The sequence below is a fragment of the Limulus polyphemus genome, unplaced genomic scaffold, assembly GCF_000517525.1.
Source record: "Limulus polyphemus unplaced genomic scaffold, Limulus_polyphemus-2.1.2 Scaffold18, whole genome shotgun sequence".
NCBI classification, from domain to species: domain Eukaryota; kingdom Metazoa; phylum Arthropoda; class Merostomata; order Xiphosura; family Limulidae; genus Limulus; species Limulus polyphemus.
The window spans coordinates 1178929-1191778 of record NW_013665628.1 but is presented as its reverse complement, the minus strand read 5'-3'; the positions used below and the strand labels follow the sequence as shown (position 1 = coordinate 1191778).

At 34.1% G+C, this 12850-nt stretch overlaps 1 protein-coding gene across 2 annotated transcripts in view; it reads right to left on the bottom strand.

The window, feature by feature from the left end:
* Nucleotides 1-12850, bottom strand: part of LOC106457736 (dual 3',5'-cyclic-AMP and -GMP phosphodiesterase 11-like) — a 62396-nt gene that overhangs the window by 4196 nt on the left and 45350 nt on the right. For both annotated transcript variants that reach the window (XM_013917185.2, XM_022383953.1), the window contains exon 19: nucleotides 4011-4094. In XM_013917185.2, the coding sequence (XP_013772639.1) occupies nucleotides 4011-4094 (84 nt within the window). The remainder of the gene's footprint in view (nucleotides 1-4010; nucleotides 4095-12850) is intronic.

Below are 12850 nucleotides of genomic sequence, written 5' to 3'. Positions count from 1 at the left end.
TTTCGAACATTACAAACCATTTAACTTCAGTGAATTCATATCGGACATTAGAACTTTTACGAAAACATTACGTAACGTCATCGGTGGAAAAAACATGGGCGTGTGATCAGTGAAGACAACAGAGCTAGCTAGCTCCCTATTAAGTGGATTGTACTTACGACAACACGAAATTAATTCGCTCATCGTGAACCCTCGATAAAATATCAAGGAAGTTCCAGACTAGAAAGAAAATTTTTTATTGCTTGTAAGTTTGTAAAACTTTTGTATATAAATCATTATTTGTAATGACTGTTATTGTAAATTGTATTATTGGTTGTATAATAAAATATATTCGTATTAAAAAGAAAACTGTGTGTATCAATCTTGTTGGCAAATATCATAAATTGGATACATATTGGCATTTATTTAACCACTAAATCTAAATTACAATTTAACTCAGTTTTAAGCTATTTGAAATTGTAATACGTAACAGACTAAAGCAATAATACTTGTTCAATTAATGTCATGAAGTAATCGCTGACATTAAGGTGTTAACAATAACTCAAAGTAACAGACAAGTGTTGGTTTTGTTTATATAAAATTGTTACAAACAACCTCTGGGAATATTAAGTAAAACATTTAAAGTAGACGTTGTCTTTTAGGTGCTATAGAAATATTCAACTAAGGTTAAAAAGCAGCCGCTGGCTTACAGTTACTATAAGAATATTTAATCTAAGTTACAAAGCAAACACGCCTTTTAGTTGCTATAAAAGTATTAACTCAAAGTCACAAGTCAATTGTTGCTTTATTTTCTATAAAAACATTAAACCAAAGTTGTAAAGTTGTTTGTTGTTAAGCACTAAGATAAACAATGGGCTATCTGTGCTCTGCCCACAGCGAATATCGAAACTCCCTTTTTAGCGTTATAAGCCTTCAGGCATACTGCTGAGCCGCGAGGGGGAGTTATAAAGCAAAAATGCTAGCTTTCAATTGCTATAAAATATGAAATCAAAGTTTCAAACCAGCCGCTGCTTTATTTGCAATAAAAATATTAAATCAAAGTTACAGAGCAAAGCTGTATATTTGCTATAAAGATATTAAATCAACGTTACAGAGAAAAGCTTCCATTGAAATGACATAAAATAATATTACAAGGTTATAAAGCATCATCTTCCAGTTAGTTAATATAAAAGTAACAAATCGAAGTTACAAACGAACCATTTGTTCTAGGTTTACTATCCAATAATGTAACCGAAGTTACAAACGAACCATTTGTTCTAGGTTTACTATCCAATAATGTAACCGAAGTTACAAAGGAACCGCTTCTTTTACGTTTACTAGGAAACCGAAGTTACAAAGGAACCGCTTGTTCTAGCTTTACTATGAAACCGAAGTTACAAAGGAACCGCTTGCTCTAGGTTTACTATGAAATCTAAGTTACAAAGGAACCGCTTGTTCTAGGTTTACTCTCCTGAAGAATAATGAAACCGAAGTTACAAAGGAACTTTTATAAAACCTTTTTAAGTAGGTAAGTGTTTAACAAATAGACATAATTAATAGCAATTAGAGCCAACAGTTAGATCCTTTGTAACTTCGATTTCATTATTGGATAGTAAACCTAGAACAAGCTGTTCCTTTGTAACTTCGGTTTCATTATTGGATAATAAACCTAGAACAAGCTGTTCCTTTATAACTTCGGTTTCATAGTAAACCTAGAACAAGTGGTTCCTTTGTAACTTCGGTTTCATCATTGGAGAGTAAACCTAGAACAAGCTGTTCCTTTATAACTTCGGTTTCATTATTGGATAGTAAACCTAGAACAAGCTGTTCCTTTATAACTTCGGTTTCATTATTGGATAGTAAACCTGAAAAAAAAACTAATCGCAAAGAACATGTCAAGTGCGTTCGTTACACTTTTAAGTGTAATTTTAGAAAGTGCATAATTATGTTTTTCAACAGGCATAACGATATGTCCTATACAAAGTTTCCTACTTACTCTCTTACAATGCATTTGTCTCGTTAAATTGGGTTTCTGAAGTTCACTAGCTATCGGATCTAAACATCTTTTAATAATCTTTATTTGACAAGAGTTAGTGTGTCTGTATCCGCTTTGAACTCAAACCACTATACCGAATGATACCAATGAATAAATCCCCCGGGAGTGACACTGGGGGAGGGGGGGTGTCGGATATGACTTCCCATATGTCACTCCTGGGGTTCTATGTCTTCTCCGTTCTTTGAACAGGTACATCAGCTAGTTTAACTAATTCGTGCCGTTTAAAAAGAAAGTTTGAGTGGAGGATTATAATTCGTCAATTTATTCGATAATTGTTTCGAAAAGGCGATGAAGATTCGTTGTAGCAGTTCAAATCTTTACAACCACACAAAACTCTTCACGTGAATAAATAATACATTTGTAAAAAAATGAATTTTCTCTTTATGTTGTTCCAGTTTAGAGTAAAAACGCGAATTTTTGTTCCGTTTTACTCTAAACCTATACGGGAAACCTCTCTCACACACAAACAATACCTTACAGCCGACAATTACGTAAAAATATATTCCAGTTGAGACTAAAAACGCAAATTTTGTTCTGTTAAATGTCACACCTGTGCAGGATACTTATCTCTCACGCACAAACAATACTTTACAACTGAAAATTAAATAAATAAAATTATATTTTTGTAGCTATTACAGAAATTTATTATATACAAATGTTTATTAAAAAACAGTTCATTTAAATTTATTTACCTCCCTTGTAGATGAATAATTTCATAGCTTTATTTGAAAATAACTTGAAAATTAGTTAAATATAGCTTTAAAAGCCCTAATTATACCTACTTATTTAAAACGGAAACAATATACTGACCTACTCGCACTTAGTATAACCTAAACCCTAAATCTATCTAAACATACGTAAAGAATGGAATAATATATTACTGAACTTACCTTCACGGCCTAAACCCTAATTTTGAACTTACCTTCACGGCCTAAATCCAATTTTGAACTTACCTTCACGGCCTAAATCCTAATTTTGAACTTACCTTCACAGCCTAAACCATACTTTTGAACTTACTTTCACAGCCTAAACCATAATTTTGAACTTACCTTCACAGCTTAAACCCTAATTCTAACTAAACCTAGATCGAACGGGACCAATTTTCTGAGCTATTCACCTCAACAAAATCTTAATCCTAACCTTAAATCTACCTACATATAGGTAAAACGCGGAAAAAATATATCGATCCCATCATCTTAAATGATCATCTATTGAAAACTGAACAAATATCATTGATTTTTCCACCCATAACCTTGATCATACATGAACCTACGTAGAAATAAATATACCTCCAACACCAAATGGCGAGTAAAGGTTCTAGCAATAAAGTTTTAGAGATGAAAAGGTCTATTACGAAATAAATACTTCAAATTGTTTAGTGTTCCCTATAACATACTGAAAGCTGTCTACACAGTGCTCTAGACATATGTTGTTATAAAAAAAACGGTTAGTAACAGTGGTAGGTATATGTAGTTTTGTTCACAGACATAATAACTGATTTAGTACTTGCTTCAAGGCGGTTCCGAGTATTTTTGGAAGGTTTGGTTTGAATCTAGCGCAAAGCTACACAAGGGCTATCTGCGCTAGCCGTCCCTAATTTGGCAGTGTAAGACTAGAAGGAAGTCGTCACCACCCACCGCCAAATCTTGGGCTACTCTTTAACAACGAATAGTATGATTAACCGTCACATTATAAAACCCCACGGCTGAAAGAGCAAGCATGTTTGGTGTGACGGGGATTCGAACCCGCGACCCTCAGATTGAGAGACAAGCGCCATTACCATCTGGCCATGACGGGCCTCTTTTCGGAAGACAAATAACAATAAATCGATAATACGATTGACAGTATAAATGGTGAGTATCTGCTCATCTACTCTTTAGTAACTATATATAGAAACAACTACATAACAACAATAATATATTAACAGTATTACAACCATTAGTAAAACTATGAGTAGAATATAAAATTTTCATACTTCATAAACCGGCATACAGATGGCGTCGATGAAGCCGACCTGCATAAGCGGAAGTTGGTCTTTCTTTTCTCTATCCATCATATCCTATAAAAAGTAAAAAAGAAATATTTCATATTACAAATAACGTGTATTTGGCAACTCCTAGAAAATGCTTAGAATGGTAGTAACTCCGATGACGGATTTCTATCGAGAGTCCTGATATTTCATCAACAGAAACGGACAGTTTACATAATTATTCAACAATCATGCGAATTAAGACCTATTGTTTTTCTACTTTAAAGATGTGAATTAAGTAGTGTTAATAAAAACAATACAACTATAACCGAGAAGTATTAATTACTAAGGCTGTAATGAAGGGTGAATTTTCACCTGCGAATGCTCGAATTGCATTATCGAAAGAAGGTTCGAGCTTCCGGTAGTACTAATTTACATAATTTACTGATGACGTCACCATAACTCTTATATGGATTGTATATATAAATGAAATACAACATTCACATGTAAATTTAAAAACATTACATGAAACAGCAATCATGTTTTTAATATTTAAACAAGTAGCATTTTTTTAAGTATATAGATAAGTAGGGATCTATATATATATATGTAACCTAGCTAGCTATGGTAATATAAAGAATGTTCTCTCTATTTTGGCAAATGACTGTAATTATGTTAGTCTTGGCCAAAGTAGGGATGTTTTTTCTATTTTAAGTAACTCAGTTTTAATGGTTGGAAACGGCTTGAATGGGTAATGAAGAAAAACTGATGACAAAACCTTGTCGAAACGTTGTACATTTGCTGTTATGTTAAACTTATATTAACTTTTTTCTTCATTACACATTCAAGCCGTCTCCAACCATTATTAGTCTCAAAGTGGTTTCCTCGTCATCGAATTTGAACTCAGTTTTAGTAGTTTTGACTTTTTCGTTTCAGTACTTTTTGTAGCATTAAAACTTTCTATATTACTATAGCTAGCTAGGTTACGTATATATCCATACTTACTTGTCTTTATAAAAAAAATTAAATTCTAGTATACTTGCTTGTTTCCTTTTTATTAACTATATTTTTGTGCGCCAGCAAAAGACCAAGCGAGTAACACGCGTATACCAGATTCGATTTTGTTACTCATCAGGATCTCCATCAACCTACCCTCCAATCTAATTATATGCCAAAGCAGCGCATTGTATATATACTAGCATCCTTTTTGGCACCAGAAAGGAATCATTGGGACCCCAGACGGAAGAGTTCTGTGAAAGAATTAGAGCGTTACGATTCATTCTTTTTTTTTTTTCTGTTACGCTTGTCTGGAAAAGTCATTTACTTATTTAGATGGAAGTTTGTTGAAATAGTGAAATTTTGTAAGTACAATAAAACTATAGTTTTGCTCAGCCAACACTGTGAAATAGTCATTGTTAATATTCAGACATGTGTTTTTTAATGCAACAACTTTTGTTAAAGTAATGGGCATTATACAAATCAAAAAATATAATTCTTCTTGTCAGTGACATTTAATCTGTGACTGCTATTCAAACATTGTCAATCAGTTTCTGTTAACATGAAAAAAAACTAACACAATTTGAAGACCACTGAACGAACCTTCAACTCTTTAAAACTATTATCCAATTCCTGGCTAGCGAACGAAACTTCGAACACATCCCTATTAATTACAATTCTTACCTTTTACAATACGTATTGAACCAGAGTGTTCTGCGTTAATAAAATGTTCTCAATTTTCACCGAAACAAGAAGTCGGTTAGTTAGATTTTAGTACAAAATGTTGAATGAATTCAGTTATTTAAGGCCCTGAATATAGATCAGAGACGAAGTAAACAAAGACTACTGTCCGAACTGTCCATAACTCCTCAAGATTAGTATAACCTGTTTACATAATATATTTTTGAAAATACCAGTGATAACTAATAACATTACAGTAGTTAGAAGAACTGTTATAGTCTTAATGTATTACACGACGAACCATTTCCCAAGACAAAAGATTTTCATCTAGGCCTACGAAATATGCAAACCACATGTTACCTTCGAAATTCTTTTGGTAAAAATTAAGTATTTTAATTACTTTTGTTCGTACGTTTTTTGTACAATTTGACTAAAAAAACTATCAGTCGTTTCCTAAGATTTTCAAAATGCCAAAAACAAATACATAGGAAAATGAATGACGTTTACTGAAGTCTACGGTTTCAGAACGATGGGTGTAAGTAACAGCCAGTGTTTGTTTAGAATTAGTTCGAAACTAAAATACTCTTAATTATTAAGACTTAAACCACTAGGGTTAGCTACCCTTCTAATCTCTATGCAATGAGTAGTAACTTTTGTTTCCATGGTTGATTCCTAATACTTATGGCATGGTCAGGGCGCTCGACTTGTAATCTGAGGGTCGCAGGTTCGAATCCCCGTCCCACCAAACATGCTCGCTCTTTCAGCCGTGGAGGCGTTATAATGTGACGGTCAATCCCACTATTCGTTGATAAAAGAGTAGCCTAAGAGTTGGCGGTGGATGGTGATGACTATCTGCTTTCCCGCTAGTCTTTCACTACTAAATTAGGGACGGCTAGCGCAGATAGCCGTCGTGTAGCTTTGCGCGAAATTCAAATAAAACCTAATCCTCAGAGAGCCCATAGATTCTCTTTATGAATGACAGAAGTAAAGTAAATAAATCATGGCTACCTTGAAGAAATGTTTGGAGTTCACATTACAATTTATATATAACTTGAACAAGGCGTGGCATATGTGGCTGGGCATGCTGGAGTTCATATTACAATTTACATATAACTTGAATAGGGCGTGGCATATATGGCTGGGCATGTCTAGTTGTGAATCCGAGGGTCCTATTGCTGCAGAATCGTTCTCTGCACTTTGGGGCCGTGGGTGAGTTACAAGAGTGACGTTCGAATCTCACTTTTCAACTAGAGTAATCAAAGAGTTGGCGATAGGTCTGTTGAATAGTTTCTTTCCCTCTCGTCCATCTTTTAAAAATTAGGGACGGCTAGTAAGGATAGCCATTGTCCAGCTTTAAATATCCGAAGCAAACAAACAATTATATAATATTTAATTTTATTTGTTAATAAATCGACAAAAAAAGCATCACAAACTGCTTTTAGTTCTATCGTATGAAAGGATTAAACGTCAATTAACTTTCCAGCTTTGAAAATCGATATAAACTTTCAAATCCGTGAATGGCTAAGTATCCTATCAAAAGTTGTACTCTGCTGCATTGTAATAATTGTTCAGTAAATATTCAATATGCACATAGATACAGTGAGAAGGATACTCTGTTACCTACTGCGGAACGTTAAATAAACGACAGAGTAGATGGTAAAAATATTTTGATCGAAACAGCAGACGCAAACTGCTCTGCGGGAAGTTATTAAGGAATATTAAGTAAATCAACAGAAAGGAAGCTGTTTATTAAGTACTTACTAAGGAACATTACGTAAACCGACGGGGAGAAAACTGCTTATTAACTAATCACTAAAGGTGTGGCAATACGATACGAGTATCGTATCGTGAAGCCGTGGTACGATTGTATCGATACGTCGTCCGATACGATTTATGTATCTTCACGAACTATGGCAAGCTTTCAGTAAACATTACAAGTCTTTTGTACAGAAAACATCAGAATTTCTAATAAAGTATTTTTGCTAAAAATTAATGATTCAATAAAGGAAGATGAATATTATGTATTACATATTGTCTTCATTTCTTTTATCATAAACATTTCATGCAAAGTAATATAATAAATTAACAATAACAAAGTAGATAGACAGATATTAACTTTTTTTATATTTTACTTCTCTTGCCAGCTGCCATTTAGTTGATCAAACCTGAGAATTTTAAAAACCACTGTAAAGTGTGAAGTACTTAAATAAGACAATGTTAGTTATATAAATAATAAATTACAGACAAAACTGCCAAATTTTGTAACAAACCGTTGGTAAAACTTTTGTATCTAGATAAGTATCGTGTCAACTATTATGATGAGATACACACCCCTACCAATCACTAAGGCATATTACGAAAACCAAGAGAATAAAGAGGAAACTATTTATCGAGTTAAGAAACATTATGAAGACCAACAAAGAAGTAACTGTTTATTAACTACTCATTAAGGAACATTACGTAAGGAGACAGAAGAGAAACGGTTTATCAAGTACTCACTAAGGAACAATGAGCAAGGCTATACAGTCGAAGTAAACATTCCGTGAATTTTCACTATATAGGAATCAACGTAAACCAACAAAATACGGAAAAAACCAACACATTAAACAACTAGAGAGGCACTCAGTAGAGCGCACACCCCCGTCATGCAGCGTTGATCATACTTGGCCCTCGAAAAATACGAAAATATGTCAGTTTGGCAGGACAATGAGGAATAATATTCTACATATTTCCACCAAGTTTCATTAAAATCCAATCATTTCTGACTGAGTTATAGAGCAAAACTAGTGTGAAAAATCGGTCCCCACGTTAGGGATTTTTTTTTTTTGGATTTTCGTGACCTTGCTGTAACCTTGACCCTCCAAAAACTATATACTTCTAAGTTGGGTCATAATCCAAATGTATACCAACTTTCGTCCAAATCCATTGAGCAGTTTTCGAGAAATCTTGTTGTCAAAATCACACACATAGAGGGGTGAAAACATAGCCTCCGTCACCTTCGGCGGCGGAGGTAAAAATATATTTCTTTAAACAGTTACTAGGATGTACAGGCAATGCCATTTTAGAGCCTATGTACCCTCTATTGTTTTTTGTTTTGTTTTTTTACTTGTGGAACCAACATATATTTTTGGCCTTCTCTTTTACTGTCAATAAATGAAAATAGAAAGACTTCTAAACTAACCTCCCTGTAGCACTGTTTTGTTTAAGCTCGGTTCTTATGGGTCGTGTCGCGAGAACCGATTGGGGAGTGGAATTAATTAATCGTCTGGCAGTAATTAAGCTATTTCTTAGCACCATTCTAGATTTGAACTGAGAATCCCACCAAGCAACTGAAAGTACAGTTTCGATCTTTATCAGGCACACACACACACACGTACACACAAAATCACAGAGGTTAAAGTACTTGAAATTCTGTGCATACATCTCTGTGCAACTTTGTGCTTATCTTAATTTTTTATCCTTGACTACTAAAGGAGCAACTTATTGTGTAATGCACCTAGGTGTATAAAATTCATTTAATACTGGAAATAAACGACCTTATAACACCAAACTTATTTTCCTTTAATTAGACACTCAACGTTTCACTTCAAATTGAAGCTTTATAATGACAGTTACGGTTCGTTGTTTTGGTGGAATGCCCCTGAAGAAGCTGTGAAGCGAAGCGTTGAGTGTCCAGTTAAAGATCAGTAACAAATTTGGTGTTATAATATCTTTATTTCTAGTATTAAAAGGGGACAACTCCTAAATCCGATACAGCAGGTTTGTTTGTTTGTTGTTAAGCATAAAATTATACAATGGGCTATTTCTGCTTTTGCCTACCGCGTGAATAGAAACCCGATTTTTAGCGTTATAAGCCGTCATTCTGACTTGGGGGGGAAGTGTAATTACACCGGTGCTCATTTTCCAACATTAAAATTATTAGTGATAGCGTATATTATATCTTTCATACTTATCATATAATAACACTTATATTACGTTTTGTACACTAGGCATTCAGCACATCTTACACAATGGGGTATCTGTGCTTTGCCAACTGCGGGTATCGAACCCCGATTTTCAGCGTTATAAGTTGTCATACATTCAGACTTATCGCCAAGCCGAAAGGGGAAATGGAAAGATTAGGAGAAAAAAAAAGCATTCAGGAGGTGTTCGTATGGAAACATTAACAAATATAGTAATATGTCAGCTCTCTCAAACTGCATAACACTTTATTAAGTTTATTTCATGATAAATTTAAATCTGTACCTAAAGTTACATAGATGGAGTTATGTAGCATTAGTTGAACGCCTCAAACAACACAGAGGAAAGATCAAACATTTAATTCTGTAAAATAAACAAACAATATATTATTTGATATGTTGGCAGTACAAGTTTATGTAATATCTGATACTAGGATATTTAACCCTAGAACTGTCGATATGTGTGGATCTCATCGGCTTCTCATATACTGTACATAAGATATTCTATATAAATTTAAAAAATAAAATCTCTAACCCAGTTAATGGCAAAAAACCTGCACCAGTTTTCACATTTAACCTCGGTTGACACAATGTGCACAATTCCTATTCATTATTCGCTCTTGCCAGAACTTTAACATGTCTTTATTTATACGTATGTCCATTACATTATTTTGGCGATTCATTTATATGTCCATTACATCATTTTGGCGCTTCATTCTTATGCTGGAAAATGACATTTATACTCACGTAAAATATCCGAACTTTTGGTCATAGATGTTCAATAAATAAACCTGAAAAAAAAGTGTTTATGTGTTGAGATGCCCTAAATGTTTTTTACGCTACATTGTATTCTCTACTAGGTTACATAAGCAGTTCGTTTGATATTAACATTATTATACATTATTTATGCACCAAATCGTTTTTTATTATGTCTATGACTTTGTTGGTTTCAGAGTTTCTAATAACACATGGCTCACAAAACAAATATTTTTAACACCACAATTAATCCCACTGACTGATGTTGTTTATGTATTCTGGGGGGAAAAATGGGTTATTTATTTAATTTTTTGTGCCATTTCATTACATTGAGCATTGTAACACGAAAAAAAACAAACTTTCTCAATATGGTGCAATGTGTAGACACCACCGATAATGTGCAGTGTAAATATAAGTTGATAATTTGTTGGTTAAAGTTGTTTGTTTGTTTTCTGAATTTCGCGCAAAGCTACATGGGGGCTATCTGCGCTAGCCGTCCCTAATTTAGCAGTGTAAGACTAGAGGGAAGGCAACTAGTCATCACCACCCACCGCCAACTCTTCGGCTACTCTTTTACTAATAAATAGGATTGACCGTCACGTTATAATGCCCCCACAGCTGAAAGGGCGAATATGTTTGGTGAGACAGGGGTTCGAACCCGCGACCCGCAGATTGCGAAACTATGACGGAAGAAAGTTATTTTCAAACAGAACAGTATTAATTGCTGCAAAATCCCTCCCGAGTTATCACTGTAGCCTCAAGAGAACTACATTCTTTCTGACCTGTACAGAGTCTGTAAATGTAAATAACTTGACACAAATATAACTTGTATAATAACTGGATCTTCATTTGACGTTTCGCAATGAGACAAAAAACAACTTGTATGATAACTGGATCTTCATTTGACGTTTCGCACTGAGACAAAAAACAACTTGTATGGTAACTGGATCTTCACTTGACGTTTCGCACTGAGACACAAACAACTTGTATGATAATTGAATCTTCACTTGACGTTCCGCATTGAGACAAAAACAACTTGTATGATAACTGGATCTTGACTTGACAAGTGGGTGAACTCAGTTTATACCAAATAATATTCAAGTTGGAAATATATATTACGTATTCGCACTTGTTTACCTATTATCATTATTATTAAGAATTGAAATTAATTGAGCTATAATGATTAACAACATAAAAATCATGTAGCACACTAATGCCACAAAGATGACAGGTAACACACGTATCGTGTCTTATACCAAGAACAGAATTTCAGATTTTCAAGCCAGCGTAATTTTTTGCTTGTTTGTTTGTTCCCCGTTTATATATGTCCTTTGATAAAATATGAGGTTAAAAAAAAGTTTATGTACGAAAGATATAAGGTTTGACCTAACGGAACAACATCCATCTCAACGTAGCATTCAATAAATTTCACATTTACCGAGAGTTTAGAAACACGATAATCCAACGCCTTAGATAATAACTGAACCTTACAAGTATCTGTACTTACTTAGGAAATACATTCTGATAAACAGAAATATAAAAAAAACGAAAAGAAAAAAGGTACGGCCTTTAAACAATCCCAAAATATAAAGCTTAGAGCAGCGATGAACAAAGGAAATACATGACGTCAGAGAAAATTAAAGTAATTGGCCAACTCTATCTGCCATCTTTTGTTGTTTGTAGGCTTCTTATCAACTTATCGAACGAAGAAATGAAATATACTTGTATAAAATAACAATTAACCGACAAATAACTTTGAAATGTTTTTCTAACTAAAAGGTACGCCTAGCTTTACTTAGTACGATTAATAAAATCATGGTGTACATCATTATTCTTACTTTTTTTACCTGATGGGAATTAACTGAACTCTTTCTAAAAAATACGCCCTTAAACAGTCATATGCCGACTTAAAGTCTCGCATGAACTCAAAAATGTCAACACATTTACTTGTCTTAAAAAAAGAGAGGGCGCTGAAATACAACACAGCTGTCTCTTTACTTGTAATTACTTTTCTCGTGATAAATAACAATGCAGTGACAGAGAAAACACGTCAGAATGGCAGGAAAATTACTGCTGTAATATAAAGCGTCATAGTCATATACGCCACATTGCCATGACACATATTCCGTGAGCCGGAGACTAGCGTGTTTGTTCTCTATATAGAACAAGAATACAAAATAGAAGGAAATGTGCACTTTATCACTCACGAAAGCTTCATTTCTACTTTTCATTTCACACCTCTCTGTAGCTTTGACAATGTAAAACGTTTGTCATTTTAACAATATTTCATATACACGTTCTTGCTACATTCAGAGATTAGTCATTGATGACTTAAAACAAGCACACGTCACAACACTTCACGCTTTAGTTTGTTTTGTTTTTGAACTTCGCGCAAAGCTACACGAGGACTATCTGCGCTAGCCGTCCCTAATTTAGCAGTGTAAAACTAGAGGG